Source organism: Schistocerca gregaria, chromosome 4, assembly GCF_023897955.1.
Source record: "Schistocerca gregaria isolate iqSchGreg1 chromosome 4, iqSchGreg1.2, whole genome shotgun sequence".
In the NCBI taxonomy this organism is placed as follows: domain Eukaryota; kingdom Metazoa; phylum Arthropoda; class Insecta; order Orthoptera; family Acrididae; genus Schistocerca; species Schistocerca gregaria.
This window is the reverse complement of record NC_064923.1, coordinates 40,960,282-40,978,416: the sequence shown is the minus strand read 5'-3', so window position 1 is coordinate 40,978,416 and position 18,135 is coordinate 40,960,282. Positions and strand designations below refer to the sequence as shown.

The 18,135-nt window shown below is 43.8% G+C and overlaps 1 protein-coding gene across 1 annotated transcript in view; it reads right to left on the bottom strand.

The window, feature by feature from the left end:
* LOC126267336 (unc-112-related protein-like) overlaps window positions 1-18,135 on the bottom strand; it is a 617,319-nt gene that overhangs the window by 51,303 nt on the left and 547,881 nt on the right. The window contains exon 3 of the mRNA XM_049972442.1: window positions 7,738-8,048. Coding sequence (XP_049828399.1) covers window positions 7,738-8,048 — 311 coding nt within the window. The remainder of the gene's footprint in view (window positions 1-7,737; window positions 8,049-18,135) is intronic.

Here is an 18,135-nt window from a genome sequence, read left to right as displayed (position 1 = left end):
ACAGAAATCATGCTGTCGCTGAGTGTGAATTTTATATCTCTCGCGAACAGAAACGAGACTGTCGCCGTGTCTTTTAATTGTCTGTCTATTATTTTACCTGTCTGCTTCATATGTATTTTATTAGCATCACCAAGGCTTTGTTTTATGTTTTAAGTTCCACGATTTTCCGCCATTTTACCATGTAAGTCACTGATTTTATCGCCTGCTTTTAGTATTTATTACCATCATCTTTTTAGAACAAATTTCTCTAGGCTGAAGAGTGACGTACTATGCTGTTGCCAGCTTTAGGGGGGGGGGGGGGTTCGAAACTCAATAAAGGGATAAAAAAGAGAGAGAGATGCAAATATTTCTGTTGAGATCGGTTGTTATTATCAAGCCAATGTACTGAGGATTCTTGCCGGTTGTGGTTCAGATTGAGCAACATTTGTAGAATTCGTGTCTCATATGTAGGGAAACAGTTTTATCACTTTTTGCGATTTCTTATCACATATATGTGATTTTCTCTTAAGCTACAGTTGTGGTGGCTTATTTGATACGTTGAATAACATAGGTATTACATTCAATACGGGTTTCCTACGTTCCATATTCACTGATTTGGCTGAAAGTGTAGATAGATGCATGGCACCTTTCTGTAAAAGGTCAGGTCTTGTAGTGTTTACCAGCGATTTTTTGTTATTAAAGGAAAACGACGTTATTCAGCAAACGTCTGTACGTCACAAAAGAAACCTAAATAAAATGTCTCGTAATGCACCGTTTCGTATCTTCCGCTGTCTCTTAGACGACTAAATAATCACAGATGTGATTTAATTTTTTAGTCATTGTCGGTTTTTATGGTACTATATACATATATTATTTCAAAACTCTGTTACAAATCAATATAAACGTTTGTATTCGCACTCATCCGACATCGTATTCAGAAGTGCCACTAGCTGACCGCTTGGGGCGCCGCTATCGCTGAGAGTAACAAAAACGAAATGGAGTGTCGCAAGTGTTATGTCAGACTGTGGTAGTACGCCTTACTACTTGCATATTATGTTTTCCTAATGCACTACTAAAAGTGTCAGACGTAAATCCGTCATCCGAACGTCGTGGGCTCCCCTTGTAACCACAAACACGTTTGTCGATATGCAGGTAGTGAAAATGTTTATGGCGAGTTTATTTTAGAATTTTCTATACTTTGAGAAATTTGTACACAGCAGTCTTCAAACTTACAAGACAACAGACGCAAGTGAAAATGCCTCTTACATAGTAGAGAAGAAAAAAATACATAGGAGCAGCCGTTTGTCTGGAAGAGTGAGAGGACATTTACAGAGATATTCTAAGTTCAAAAAATTTTCAATACATTCCACATAATTTTGTTCACATTTGTCCATTTAAATTTGTTATAATGTATCATAGCTATGTGGTTTCACTGTGATAACATTTCAGTGAAGGTGATACTGTAGACACCTGAATGAAGTCTTCAAGGTAGTATTGTCTTCCGAAATGTACACTGAGACCATGTATCTCGAAGACTCGTTTTTGTGTCCATTGCAGTCTCTGAATACACAGAAGATACCTTTCCAAAATCACTGCCAAATGTTTCTTTAATGTGATTAAGTGCTCTCGGTGATGAATCTAAATAAAAAAGTGTGTTTTTGGACATTAAATCCACAAAACAGGAAGAACAAATGCTTTCTGTGTTTAGACTGCCTCTCAAATTGCTTCAAATGCGCAGCTTTCAAAGTAGTCTTTTAACTGTGGCTCTCAGAGCTGGCGTCGGCTAGCGCGGGGCTGTTGTGCATAATATACCAAAAGACTATTATTACATCGGACCGACTGTTGCGAGAGGTAAATAATTCGAGGGAGAAGGAATCTTAATAGGAATGGTAATTAATAAACTGTTAGTAATAAAAAGTAACGGGAATCCTTGGAATTTAATGAAATTTAAATCCGAATAATGTTCACATATCTTGTTCAGGACACACTCTTAAATGTATTTGTCGCCTCACTTCAAATTAAATGATTTGTGAGTGACGGACACAAACTGTTTTCTGAGTTTCACACTCTACAAAAACATATTTTCGTTACTTTTCGATATTTGTCGACGAGCAGATTAATCAACAATACCATCAAAATTCAGTTTCAAAACCACGTCGTGTTCCACTGACAACACGACAAGAGACAACAGGTGTTCTAGCGAGATGCTACTGATGAAATAATTCTGGACCAGCTTTAAACATGGAAAGCTCCTTTCAGCGGAGGCGACACTCACTGGCTTGGTTAGTAAAATTAAGAAGGCAATATAAATGTTGGAAAACGGGTTTGCAGTTTCATTCACGTATTTCAGTATTAGCACTGGAGTTCTGATATCCTTGGGCACCATTTCTCTGAACACTGATTTTGGTCAAAATGCTCTGATGCAGCAATGTTTTTTGAACATTCACCATTTATGTTTATACTTACTCAAGATTTTTACACAGCATTTTCAGTTCTCGTCTTGTATGTGTCTCAAACTGTCTGGAACAAACAAAAAGCCGAATATTTTGGAATACTTAGCCAGTTGCCCAACACCTATCTTTAAAACTTTTTAATACTTTGTCAACGATACGGTGGAAAAAATCAGTTTTGTATCTCTCCTCTGGAAGTTGCGCCCAGCAAACCGTGTCGTTAGTTTCATAATCCAATCGCTTTTTTCTTCTTGACAATTCTCTTTTCTTGAAATTTTCGGCCAATCTGTAAACTTTCAACAATCTCCTTTACAGTTGTTTGCTCATTAACAAAACCTTCTACATGGAAAATTCACTATCGTGGGATTTAGTTGCTTTTCACGTCCACGTTTTCTGCTCGATGTGGCTTACTTGCCGTGTTAGTGGCAAAGTGAACATCGTACTAAACGACAACGCCTACAATAATCACCAAGTTTTCTAATTCGTTCACTGCAAGTCTTAGTTTTAGATACATCAGTGACGTTGCTCACCTCAAGAAGGGCATCTATTACTTTTCTTGCCCGGTGCATTATAACTTTGACACCCTCCACCCTATTTTCCCGTTGAGTATTTGAAAGCTTCTTCACTGTTAAAGTTTGTACTCCATTCAATAAGATTTCCCATCTCTAAGTGGATACAGTAAAAATAATGTATATTCCTTTAATTACACGAAACAATCTGACCGCTTTTGTTGTAGGTTTTGCTGCTTCTGATAACACTAGATTAAGATTGTGGTTAGCGCATGGCATATAAAATGGCTCTGAATTACGCTTTAGAGTTCGGGTTGAACATCACATCGATAGCTTTTCATATTTTCACCATTATCATAACTCTGGCCTCTGTAGTTATGACCTTCATACAGACCTAACTGACCTAGTTTCGACAAAACGATTTCAGTCAAACTTTCTCCTGTTATTGAAATGACGTTCAAAAAGTCGAGAAAGAGTTTTTCTACAATCACTGCGTCTTCAGATAAGTTTACAAACTTGACAAAATGTGTTATCTTTTCATTGTGGCTTGTCTCAGGAGTACAATCAACTGTGACTGAAAAATATTTACTTTCTTTAACAAAATTAACAACGCTTTTTTTATTTTGTTGGCAAATAAATTTATGAGTTTATTTTGAATGTTTTTCCGACATAATGGTCATACATTTCTTGACTTTTTACATACCTTTAATATTTCTTCAAAACGGGGTCAAATTCTGCTATCATTTCAAAAAACCAAGAAAATTACCAAGATTGTCTTGATAGAGCTTGTCACCGGTTCCTCATAAGACCATGTTATGCTGAACCACGTGCCTGATGACGAGTACAATTCGCTTTAGAACCTCAGGCCAAGGTCTCTTTTTCTACTAGTTCAACGTCAGTTCCATCGACACCGCTTTTTTTGTTTCAACCGTGTCCCACATTCTAGCCATTTCTTTTTTTTTCTTGTACAATCTGTGCAGTTAAATGATTGTTTATGTTCTTGAAGCCGATTTCGTAATGAATCGAGTCACACAGTCCATCACCTTTCAGCTTATTTGAAGGGCATCCAAAAATTTTACAATAGCAAAAAAACTTCGTCGGTAGATTTCGAATAGTCAAGCCATTTTCGATCCCTTTTTACGCCGTAGGGTAAAGTTCTTGAGTAAATATGAGGTGAAAATTTTCTTCTGATTTCATTAAAGGGTCCTCAAAATTTACCTTTCTAGAAGGGCCTTTCTGTATAATTTCATGTATCATGGAAGATGTTAAGGTGCCTAGGTCTGGATTTGTGAATATTTAACGATCGCTGTTTGTATACCTGACTGAATGCGGCATAGCAGGAAGTTCGCATTCCTTCATTTCCATTTTTACCAAAAGCACCACATGATGAGGGACTACTGTTATCGCCACTTATGCATACTTCAATTTTACTCTTGTGATAATGCTTGACGAATAAACTTTTCGAAAGCGTCTCTTTGTGAGTTCAAAAAGTGCTCACGGTGGACCTTTTTCTTGCTCTTTTGCGCACCTGAATCGTATATCCTAAATGTGTCCCTCTCACGGGACATTTCCCTGTCGGCACTTCAGACTACACGCACAGGATAAACACCACATCGTAACACAGAACGCACACACAACACGAAACGGTGTGACCTGGAAACGCACATTTAAACTCCCGAGAATGAACAAATTAATCTGTGAGAGACAGCCGCCGACCGTAGCCGTAACAACGCGTTGCAAGGGTGCGGAAAGGCCCCGAGAGTGTGTCAACGGCATTCTCTTAATTTACGGGGGCGCCAAATGTTAACAGTAGATATTATCTCTGTGATAGCCCTCGGTTACCTCGATTACGATGCAGCGAAAGTTTTCTGTGAGGTACACTAGTAGTCACGTAGTCGTGTCACAATGGGTATATACTTCAATTACATTGGATTCCTATTAAAAGTTGTTTCAGAAGCAACTTACTTCAATTTTTTCAATTTATCTGTTGTTGTTGTTTGTCTTAAGTGTCTCATTTCCTAATCTAATTCCCACAGCATCACCCGATTTAATTTGACTACATTCCATTATCCTAGTTTTGCTTTTGTTGATGTTCATCTTATATCCTCTTTTCAAGACACTGTCCATTCCGTTCAACTGCTCTTCCAAATCCTTTGCCGTCTCTGACAGAATTACAATGTCATCGGCGAACCTCAAAGTTTTTACTTCTTCTCCATGAATTTTAATACCTCCTCCAAATTTTTCTTTTCTTTCCTTTACTGCTTGCTCAATATACAGATTGAATAACATCGGGGAGAGGCTACAACCCTGTCTCACTCCTTTCCCAACCACTGCTTCCCTTTCATGCCCCTCGACTTTAATAACTGCCATCTGGTTTCTGTACAAATTGTAAATAGCCTTTCGCTCCCTGTATTTTACCCCTGCCACCTTTAGAATTTGAAAAAGAGTATTCCAGTCAACATTGTCAAAAGCTTTCTCTAAGTCTACAAATGCTAGAAACGTAGGTTTGCCTTTTCTTAATCTTTTTTCTAAGATAAGTCGTAAGGTCAGTATTGCCTCACGTGTTCCAACATTTCGACGGAATCCAAACTGTTCCTCCCCGAGGTCTGCATCTACCAGTTTTTCCATTCGTCTGTAAAGAATTCGCGTTAGTATTTTGCAGCCGTGGCTTATTAAACTGATAGTTCGGTAATTTTCACATCTGTCAGTACCTGCTTTCTTTGGGATTGGAATTATTATATTCTTCTTGAAGTCTGAGGGTATTTCGCCTGTCTCATACATCTTGCTCACCAGATGGTAGAGTTTTGTCAGGACTGGTTCTCCCAAGGCCGTCAGTAGTTCTAATGGAATGTTGTCTACTCCGAGGGCCTTGTTTCGACTCAGGTCTTTCAGTGCTCTGTCAAACTCTTCACGCAGTATCGTATCTCCCATTTCGTCTTCATCTACATCTTCTTCCATTTCCATAATATTGTCCTCAAGTACATCGCCCTTGTATAAACCTTCTATATACTCCTTCCACCTTTCTGCCTTCCCTTCTTTGCTTAGAACTGGGCTGCCATCTGAGCTCTTGATATTCATACACATGGTTCTCTTCTCTCCAAAGGTCTCTTTAATTTTCCTGTAGGCAGTATCTATCTTACCCCTAGTGAGATAAGCTTCTACATCCTTACATTTGTCCTCTAGCCATCCCTGTTTAGCCATTTTGCACTTCCTGTCGATCTCATTTTTGAGACGTTTGTATTCCTTTTTGCCTGCTTGATTTACTGCATTTTTATATTTTCTCCTTTCATGAATTAAATTCAATATTTCTTCTGTTACCCAAGGATTTCTAGCAGCCGTCGTCTTTGTACCTACTTTATCCTCTGCTGCCTTCACTACTTCATCCCTCAGAGCTACCCATTCTTCTTCTACTGTATTTCTTTCCCTTATTCCTGTCAAATGTTCCCTTATGCTCTCTCTGAAACTCTGTGCAACCTCTGGTTCTTTCAGTTTATCCAGGTCCCATCTCCTTAATTTCCCACATTTTTGCAGTTTCTTCAGTTTTAATCTACAGGTCATAACCAATAGATTGTGGTCAGAGTCCACATCTGCCCCTGGAAATGTCTTACAACTTAAAACCTGGTTCCTAAATCTCTGTCTTACCATTATATAATCTATCTGATACCTTTTAGTATCTCCAGGGTTCTTCCACGTATACAACCTTCTTTCATGATTCTTAAACCAAGTGTTAGCTATGATTAAGTTGTGCTCTGTGCAAAATTCTACTAGGCGGCTTCCTCTTTCATATCTTAGCCCCAATCCATACTCACCTACTATGTTTCCTTCTCTCCCTTTTCCTACACTCGAATTCCAGTCACCCATTACTATTAAATTTTCGTCTCCCTTCACTATCTGAATAATTTCTTTTATTTCATCGTACATTTCTTCAGTTTCTTCATCATTTGCAGAGCTAGTTGGCATATAAACTTGTACTACTGTAGTAGGCGTGGGCTTCGTGTCTATCTGGGCCACAATAATGCGTTCACTATGCTGTTTGTAGTAGCTTACCTGTTTTCCTATTTTCCTATTCATTATTAAACCTACTCCTGCGTTACCCCTATTTGACTTTGTATTTATAACCCTGTATTGGCCTGACCAAAAGTCTTGTTCCTCCTGCCACCGAACTTCACTAATTCCCACTATATCTGACTTTAACGTATCCATTTCCCTTTTTAAATTTTCTAACCTACCTGCCCGATTAAGGGATCTGACATTCCACGCTCCGATCCATAGAACGCCAATTTTCTTTCTCCTGATAACGACATCCTCCTGAGTAGTCCCCGCCGGAGATCCGAATGGGGGACTATTTTACCTCCGGAATATTTTAACCAAGAGGATGCCAATTTATCTGTAATACCAATATTTCAGGAGATAGTTTGAAATCATGGTGTGGGGCCTCTAGAAGGGCAGGGGTCTGTGCAGTTGAACCGCTCGGATATGTATAAGGCAGACCCTGGTGACTCTACAGTCTACACCCTATCGTGGACCTTCGCCTCTTGAGTGATTTTCTACCAGATATCCCGATTCCACGTTGGTGCTTCCCAATTCCCGTGTACCTTACTTCGTAGGTTTTCTTTGACATCATCTCTCCGTCTGGTGTTCGATCAGCCGTTCAGTCGGAGTCTTCTACTGCACCTCTGTATGAGCCGTCAATGCCACGTGCCCAGCCGACTTCCACCTTGATAGGTGGCTCTCCGTATACGAGTAAAGCTCATTGTTATCCTTAAGAGTACGGACACGTAGGCAGGCGGGCGACTGACCGGTGTGACGGGCGAGCCGATGGGCGATCCGTGCGCGTGGTGTGCGGCGCGGTGTGGCGTGACGGGCGCGCACAGGAAGGGCTGGCCGCCGCCGCCGCCGCCGCCGCGCTCCAGGCTGCCCGTGGACCCCGAGGGGCTGGGTCCCCCGGCGTGCGCCGCCACGAACGTGTTCGTGTCGGCCGGCACTCCGTTAGAGGCGCGCGGGTCGCCCTGCGACCGCTTCTTGGCGCACGGCATGTCCTTCAGGTTGTACTTCAGGTGGTTCGCTTCCAGCGGCTTGCAAAACGACAGCTCCTCCGGGTGCCGGATGCCTGAAACCAAAAAAGTCCGCGTATTACTCAGCTCGTCTGGTTCGACGCTACACTCTCTTTGTTGTCAGTACAGCAGTGTTTGTCAGCGTACTTAAAAAGCTATCGTAATTATGAAATACCGTGTATGCAGTATTACAACGACCTCTCTTCCAGGACGTAAATCGAGCAGGTATACATTTGGCAAAGTTTCCTGAAGCACACGGTGAAAACAAACGAACACAAACAAATCTACGCTACCGACGAAAATAAATCTGATGAAGATCGTAAGAAGGTTACGTATGGCTGTAAACCGAAGAAACAAAAAGATCTCGATGATGACCCTGCTGACTTATGAACTTAAGTAAAAAGGACACCTTAATAGTGACGTGCAGAAACATTTGACATTTAATTTCAGTGGTTTTCCATTGCATTTCATTGTCAATCAGTTGAAAAACTTTTGTGTGTGACAAATAAGCCACAACGTACTCTGATATCACCAAACAGTTTGTGGGACAATACATTTTCATTCGCCTAAAGCCTACAAGATTATTTTGTTTGCCCCGTCCAAACTGCATCAGATCTTGGATCTGTTCTGTCAACTGTGAACCTGTGTTCGTAAGTGAAGTCTTCAGTTACTTCAAAGAAAATGTAGACGAAGAACCTTGCTTAAAAGAATGTGCATTAATTTTTGACAGTATGATGATTCGAAAGCAAGGGACAGTACTACAAAAGTGAATTGTGGTAATGTCAATTTTGCTGGCATTAGGCTACTAGCTTCTAATGAACTAGTAAGAGAGGTATTAGTCTTCCAAATTGTATCACACAGAAAGAGTTTAACTGTCCAGTTCCATTTCTTAAATAGCATTCAAGCTGACCTTTTAGCCAAATTACTCCGTACATGCCTCCTGTTGGTGCTGCCATACGATTACTTGCGATGGCCCGCTTCTGAACCTGCAAGCTTTGAAAAACTTGGGCTGCAACTACTAACCTGACAATACTAACACCCGTTAGCTGAATGCAGTGTTTATACCATTTTGGATCCTTGCCACGTGCTTAAGTTGGCACCAAAAACTTTGGTTGATAAATATATTTTACAAACTGTAGTTGGTCATGTACAGCGGGGTTACATAATTAATATAATGAATTGCAGGAGGATGAAGGCTTGAAATTTGCCAACTCAGTCACCAAGCAGCACATCAGATTCCACAGTAAGAAGACGAATGTCTCTCTCGATGCTCAGACTGTGAGTTCAAGCGTGCCACATGCTACTGAATTCTTCAAATTGCATCAGCATAGAGATAAAATTATAATTTCGTGTGGCGAGGGCCTCCCGTCGGGTAGACCGTTCGCCTCGTGGAGGTCTTTCGAGTTGACGCCACTTCAGCGACCTGCATGTCGATGGGGATGAAATGATGATGATTAGGACAAGACAACACCCAGTCCCTGAGCGGAGAAAATCTCCGACCCAGCCGGGAATCCAACCCGGGCCCTTAGGATTGACATTCTGTCATGCTGACCACTTTTTTTTTTTATTTGGCTTTCAGCGAGTCTCGAAAGCGCGAACAAAGGCAGCGTGCACCTGACAGGCAAGCACGTTGCCTTTTTTTTAAATTTGTGATTTTTTATTTATTTATTTTTTATTCTTTTCCTTTTAATTTCTTTTACAGTAAGGAACTGAAAACTAGTAAGTGCACTAGTGCGGGGCGAAGGAAACCATGAAACAAAACTGAAGGGTGGAATCCATACCACCATTAACCAGTGCTACATCTTGCACCGGACGGGAAAATTATAACTGCGAAGACCTTTTCGCACCGGGGACAAAAAGAGGAAATGGGGCAAATACTGCTACAGAGTGTGAGGGTTCACAACGAAACTATCCATCTGCTGTATCATCCAGGTACGACTTCTCGTAATGATGAAAGTAGGTCCCACGTTGTACCGTGCAGTGTTCTATCATTGTATTGTAATTTTAGCTTTTCTCACCCGTGATGTTCCAGCTACGTGGAAATTGGAAAAATATTGTCGATACTTTGGGTTACGGAGGATCTTGCAATGTCGTTCCTGCAAATAGTTCCAAAATTCTAAAGTGTCCTTAGTGCAGTCTTGAAACAAGTAATGCACTGCATGTCCACGAAGCCACGCCACTGCATTAGTTTTAGTGCGTGGGTAATACGTTTCATCCGGGAATAAGATAGTCTTGGGGTCGATATGATTCGGCGTTACTCGAAGGAAGTATGCTGACATCTGCCTCACTAAGTGCCACACTGCCGTAGACTCGCCACAGCTAAGACGGTGCTCATCGTTGTCTTGAACGCCACAGCTCGTGCACGTGGGTGAGCCTACCATGTGGAACGCATGTAGCCTTGATTTGGTCACCTGCTTACCGTTGACAGTGATATACCACATCGCCGTGACGTCAGTGTCCAGTGTTACGTGGTGAATTGTCCTCCACACTACTCGCCAGTTGACGTTGCAGGACCCTATAAACCGTCTTTGGCGTCGCCAGTTAAGTCGCTGGTAAGGCAAGTCGAACATAACTGAGTTCGAGGTGAAAGACACCGATGTAGAAGAGTGAAGAGGGGACGTGGTGTATCGGCACAGGCGGCAACAGGGAGGGCGGTGCTAGTTTTTCTATTAACAAACTGGTCAGACTGTCCGGACGGCGGTGCCATAGTTTGACTAATGTGCTCACAAATAGGGAGACCGCTCTGTCATAAACGTGATAAAGGCCAAACCCTCCCCGATTCGGGGGAAGGGTGAGAGTCTCATATTTGATCTTGAAAAGCATTCCAGAACTCACTAAGGACCCAAAAGCCGCAAGTATACGGCGAGCTAACATCACCGGTATAGGTAATATCTGGGCGATGTGCGGAATGCGTGACGCTAAATGTGTGTTAACATACTGGGTCCGTTGGACGATGTCCAGGGCTCGTAGGCGGTTGTTGGCAATTCCAGTCTGAACATTTCGTAAAAGCCGTCGAAAGTTGTGAGCAGCGGTCCGTCGTATATCGTCTGTAAAATCAATGCCAAGATATTTCAAACTATCTCTGAGCTGTAAGGTGGAGACAGTGTTCTCAGACAATCCGACCCCGATGTTCATCGCCACCGATTTTGCGATGTTGATACGACTACCAGTGGCCATGCCATATTTCGCTATCCAAGTTAGTGCGCGAGCGATGTCGTCACCGTTGCGGATGACAATCACCAGGTCGTCAGCGTACGCTTTACATCATCGGAAAGTGTGGCTTCGTAACGTCTTACCCGTTAGTCGTTGGCGCAGGCCGCAGAGGAGAGGTTCCATGGCCACAGCGTAAAGTAAAGTGGACAGAGGGCAGCCTTGGCGTATCGATCGAGAAATGGTGAGGGGCTGCGAAGGTCGGCCGTTAACGATCACCTTGGACGTTGCGCCACGGAGTAGTCGCATGACGACAGTGACGAATGGCTGTGGGGTACCGCGTATGTTGGAGGACCGCTTCCAAATAGTTGTGGTCCACTCGGTCGAAAGCTTGACTAAAATCGATTGCCGCCAGTGCACCCTTCAGACGACATGCCCTCGCCAGTGAGATCAAGTCGCGATATTCGCTGAGTGCTGTTTGAATATTATTGTCGCCTCCTGATGACGTTTGATCGGGTGAGATAACATTTCGTAGGGTCTGGCGTATCCGCGCCGCCAACGGTCGAGTAAAGATCTTAAAGTCGCAGCTCAATAGCATCACGGGCGGTAGTCCTGCAGTCGTGAGTCACCGGACGGTTTGTGAATAGGAACAATCATCCCTTCCACAAGGGCCGCAGGGAGCTGCACGTCCGGGGATAGTAGTTCGCGACAGATGTCCGTCCATCGGGAGGCTAATAAATATTGAAAAGTCCGGTAAAATTCCGAGGGGAGGCCATCAGGACCCGGAGACTTGTTGACAGCTCCTTTTCTAATGGCGTCGATCACTTCTTCTTCAGTAATTTCTTGCATCAAGGCCGCTTCTATTACCGGGGTGACGGTGCCGTAAATCGTCTGAGAGACGTCCTCCAGTGCTGTCGGATCAGGGGTTTGAGCGGAATAGAGCTGGGAATAATGATTGTAGAACAGGCCATATGTCCATATGTCCATATGTCTTGTTGCGTGGTGAGGCGATGACCGTCCTCCGTGTCGATGAAGCGTATCAGCGCTCGTTGGCGTCGTTTACGTTCACGAAGGACGTGGAACATTGACGGGCGTTCGCTAGGTATCCGATCCTGCGTCCTCGAGCGGATGACTACCCCCTCTAGGTGGCGTCGCATATGAGCGAGGATCTGAGCCTTAGCACGGTGGACCGCCGTTTGTCGTTCCGGAGACGGCGCCATAGCATCACAGTCGCGCAGGACCCGGAAGTAAAAGTCGAGGGTATGTCTTCGCCAAGTAGCGTGGTCGTCACCGTAGGTTATCAACGTTCGCCTTCGTTGCCGGTTTGGCGCAGTCCAACCACCAGCGGATCGTTGTGGGATATGCACGGAGGCGATTTTCACACGAATGCCACGTATCCTCAACGGCGTGGCGGCAATCCGGTTACGACAGGTGAGCGATGTTTAATTTCCACGGGCTGCGGCTTCTCCACACGTGTTGCCGCGCAGGGTGACGCCACAAATGCAAGCTGAGAGGTCCGAGAATGCTGCAGGCCACAGTTCCGCATCCTGTGTTCCAGCGGCGAGAGAGCGTGAGACATAAATCCTATCGATACGACTGGAAGAGTGACTCGTGAGGTGCGTGAATCCCGGTAGGTGGCCGTGAAGATGTTACCAAGTGTCCATCATCTGCAGGTCTCGAATTAGCGTCTCGAGTTCCGGGTACGGATTATGTCGTGGGAGTTGGTCTCTGGGCGCCAGTACGCAATTGTAGTCACCTCCAAACATCAGATGGTCATGGCGGCCTTGGAAGAGCGGGGCGACGTCTTTCGCAAAGAATCGTGAACGTTCGCGACGTTTGTCCGTCCCGGAAGGTGCGTAGATATTGATAAGGCGGACACCCAGTATTGTGAGTGCCATTCCTCTTGCCCAGGCAGTAACAGGATACTGTCCGCCACTATCTCTTCCCGAAGAAGTACAGCGACACCGCTGCCTGTTGGGGAAGCTGGAGAGACGCAAGCATCGTAACCGTACATGCCTGGGAAGTCGTCGACGTACACTTCCTGGAGAAGGGCTATGTCGATGGAAGCAGAGTTCAACGTAGCTTGAAGCAAGGATAACTAAGCGCGCGCCCGTATAGTGTTGATGTTTATGGTTGCAACGCGATAAGTTTGAGGTCTATCCACAGCATCCGTGTTGGCCATCAGTACCCCTGTAAGGCTGTCTCGTCACTCTAACTGATGGCGGGAAAGGATTAACACTGGTGGGGTAAATTTCCCCCCGTGTCGTCCGACACGATGGACAAGGAGTGTGCCTCACAGTCGTCCGCCCACTCGCCTTGAAATACCATCGGCTGTTGGTGGCTGTTAGTGGCTGCTGCGGCACTCGGCGCTGACTCCATCGGCCCTGCTGGCTGGGAATCGGCAGCGGCTGTCTGCTTGTGATCCTGCTGTTCTGTGGGGTCGGAGGGGCGGAAGCCGTCACCACGGCGATCTGTTGAGTTTGAAGTTACAGCGGCCTCTGTACCGCCGGTACCGTCGTCGGAATTTCCACAGTCCATGTCAGACGATCGCTGCAAACACTCGTCCGATGGAGCACGCCACCGTCTTTTGTGTTTTCGCGGGGAACGCTGTTTACGGACATGTGTTTCAGTATCTGAATGTGGGTGGATTTCTTCAGCTGCTCCGGTGTCTGGAAGAAAAGCCGCTGTCGGCACAACCCGTGGGTCAATGTCCATCCTGGCATCCACGCCTTATTGCAAGGTCGGTCGGTGATTATCTTCAGGTGAGGGCGCCGTTGTAAAGGCCGGATCCTGTACTGCAGAAGCCATCATGGTCTCGCTATCGGGGGCGGCTATCGGACTAATGTGGTCAGCATCGGAAAGGGTTGCTGCCCGTGTAACTTCGGCGTAATTGAGAGGAAGGGTCGTCACCGTAGAAGGAATCATAGATTCACCTGTCGGGATTTGAGTTAGCCGTCGTCAGAGACAATCCGAACGGAAGTGCCCTACTTTGCCACAACCAGAGCAAGTGCGTGGCTGACCGTCATACATAATGGTCGCCCTACATCCGCCGATGACAAGATATGACGGAACATGTTTGGTCAGTTCAATTTTAATCTGTCGTACCCCGTTAAGAACGGGGTCCGTTGTAAAGGTGGTCCATTTTTCGGCAATATGCCTGATCACTCTGCCGTAGGGCTGGAAAGCCGCGGTGACTACGTCCGGTGGTACTTCGAAAGGGAGTTCGAAGACGCGTATAAAAAATGGTTCAAATGGCTCTGAGAACTATGGGACTCAACTGCTGTGGTCATCAGTCCCCTATAGCTTAGAACTACTTAAACCTAACTAACCTAAGGACATCACACACATCCATGCCCGAGGCAGGATTCGAACCTGCGACCGTAGCAGTCTCACGGTTCCGGACTGCGCACCTAGAACCGCGAGACCACCGCGGCCGGCAGAAGACGCGTATCGTACGGAGGCCAAGCCCCGCGTGATCAATAGAGAACGCCCCAATATGGCCATCAGGTTCGAATCCTGCCTCGGGCATGGATGTGTGTAATGTCCTTAGATTAGTTAGGTTTAAGTAGTTCTAACTTCTAGGGGACTGATGACCTCAGAAGTTAAGTCCCATAGTGCTCAGAGCCATTTGAACCATTTTTTTTAAACCAATAATCCAAACACCGTTCAGTCCCAGTCGGCTCTCTAAGGCCTACAATAAGAAAAAGAGCATAAAATCTGGATGCAAGGCAAATGTTCCTCGTGTTGAATCAAAACTGTTTTTTTTCTCCCTACTATTTTGTATTACATGGCAGGATGTGTCATTAAAAATTTGTAAAATTTAAAATGTGATTGTGCCAGCTTTTTGAGAATGTCCAAGAAAGTGATTCCACATATTGCAAAAATCCTTTGTGTGATCCAACTGCATTTACTCAGCAGGTTCATAGGTGTGGACTTAAATCTGTCTCTGAAGCTGTTCACAAAATTATGGTTTGTTGTGAGAGAAAATTTCGTAGTGTCGCAAACGTGGCAGATTTCGGCAGGGTTTACACTCAGTTCGTGAATTCAGTGTGTCGACTTGGAAGATATGCACGAAACAAAACTCATTATCGGTTGCATCAATATATATTAGACTTAGATTAAGAGCTAATGCAAAAACTGTAACTAGCAAAGTCTAGCGAAAAAACTGTTATGTGCGACAGAAGCCGCCAAAAATCTTCTTTTTTTCAAATGTTGAATAGAAATAATAAATAAAGATGAATTGAATATTGTTTATTTTTAAATTTTGTACATCCCTTTCCACAAAAACAACTAGAGCGGATGATTAGAATTTTTAGAATGTTACACGTTTTGTAAGCACATAACGCATTTTATTTCGAATGAAGGCCTTCTTACTTGTAATTTTACGGCCGATAAAGGTTGGAGAAAACTTTGCTAGTCTGTTTGCTAATCAGAAAGCTGTATATGGCTGGTTCAAATGGCTCTGAGCACTATGGGACTCAACATCTGAGGTCATCAGTCACCTAGAACTTAGAACTACTTAAACCTTACTAACCTAAAGACATCACACACATCCATGCCCGAGGCAGGATTCGAACCCTCCGACCGTAGCAGTCACGCAGTTCCTAGAACCGCCCGGCCACCGCGGCCGGCGAAAACTGTATTCTGAAAACTGGATAGAGAGAGAGAGAGAGAGAGAGAGAAAGAGAGAGAGCGATACGCTCACCAATATTCGATTTACTCAAACGTCACGACTTCGTAATGCATCGGTTATTATCTTTGAGCTCTCTGACTGAGACCGATATCGAGAGTAACAGCTGAGCAACAATATACAGTGAGTAGGAGTTACTCAGGGAGTGTGTGTGTGTGTGGAGGGGGGGGGGGGCGGGGGGGGGGAGGGGGGCGAGTAATCTGACGAGACGCGCATTGTTGATTTGATATGCAAAAACATGCCGAGACAGTAAATCTTGGAACTTAATGACTGACGTCTGGGATTACAGTCGCAGTGCGTGGTGAAAGTTGAAGTGTTATTTAGAAAGATCGTACGGTTTGAGCATTACTAATAGCCAAGGCTTCATAATAAAACTACGTATTGCATTCGTATTCTTACTGAATAGTGAACAGTCGCGGTGAACAGAATTACAATTGTAGATCATATGCTAGAGCTGTTTTACTGGCTGTGAATTTGCGATTGGGGTAGTCATAAGCAAACGTGACGAACAGTTATATCGCGGTCGGAAGTTATCATTAAGTACTGAAACTAGAACGAGATGTGTAAAACAAGTAATGAGCGCGTACATGCTAAAACTGTGGATTGTCGCCAACAATTCACTTCTATTCAGCCAGTGGCCTGTTATACGCCACTGGAGAAGAGTTCAACATAATCGAATAGAGGCTTCAAACGGAGGTGCTGTGATAGCTTCATCTGCGACATCACAAGCGGCCGCTGTCATCTCAACAAGTCGCCACACCTCTCTAATGACGAACAGAGGAGCTGCACTGCTGTGCGCTCTCCCCAGAAAACTAAAGGAATTTCGCAGTTCATACTGTAAATCGTATGTTTCATTGTAAAACTATTTTCTTTATTTTCTTTTCGTAACTTTTGCTACTAAATTACTTGAAGTAAAGTATTAACTTTCTGTGTAGCCTTGTTCAACTACCGTTAGTGGTAAGTATTTTTCTTTTACTTAAACTGTCTTTCTTTTAAATTAATGCTGCTGCAGTTACACGTATTTTGTATGCCTTTTGAGGGGGCGTCTTATAAACGCATGTCCTGTATTATTTTCAAAGTGGGTTTTCGTACTTTAATGTTTGATACGGTCGCGCGCGTAAATCGCGGCGTCCGCCATTAGAATGTGAGTACCGACCAAAAGAATTAAAGCTGCATGTTCGCTGTTGGTCTAAGCTTCTCAGCGACGGAAAACTGAAAGTGGCAGCTGTCAAACCACGCAGACTATGCTTACATCGCATTTAGAGTCACTTTACCACATTTTCACTGGGACGAAATACTCAGACATCATCTCAGTTAGGTTATTCCTAACAAAACCTCGTATAAGTAGACGGTCCATAATCTCGCGAAATATACCCGTGAGGAAACTTTTCTCCATAAGAGACTGTTAGGAACACAACATACGCTGGCGGCTTTTTACTTCTATTGCATTCCAAATGCTGAAATTTGACAGAAAATAATCACAGAAAATCCTTGAAATGCCGGAGGAGTGGTGCGCCTTTAATGAGCACAAAAAAAATCAACATATATGTTACTCAAACAAAGAATTATTAGGGACCCATTGAGTAGAATAAATCAGCCAATGATTCGATTCGAAGTCTAATCGTTCACAGATACTCGAACACTGGACAGTCCAGGGCCCCTATTCTGTATCTTTCCTCCATTTTGCCGATCGGTTCGGCACTTGAGCGCACCGAGCGGTCTTGTTTTCGAAATAGAGCCCGAACATTATTCAGTGAGCATTTCGAAAGCAGAATATTGTTCTGGAAACTGTCGTAAATGTCACATTATCTCGTTTTATTCTCATTCACATCGACATCTTGTTTTGGATTTTACGTTTCGGAATATGGGTTAGGAATGGAGTGTAGTACCACATTGTACAAATACTTCTTTAGGAACACCCTAAAATTCGTCATTTTTTCTGTTTTCCCTCACTCCTGAGTTAATTCAAAATTCATTGAGGTAGGTTCTCTCTATGCAACTAATTGAAGGTAGTTTGTTAATTGCCATACGCGTTTCGATTCCGTTATTCGTGATGATGCTTCACAAATAAAAGAAGCGAAACGCGTATGGGAATAAACTGCCTTCAATTAGTTGCATAGACGCCACACGTCTCCACGAACTCGAAAAATTGTTTAAGGGAGTGTAAAAGTATAAGAAGATGTATAGAATGTGGTTGTAGCTCGCTTCTTGAGATCCAAATGATGGAGCACCCTGCTTCCCTACGTGATACATCATCGATTTGATTCATGAAAACAAAATTTAAAAAATCGCCTTTTCGAGAG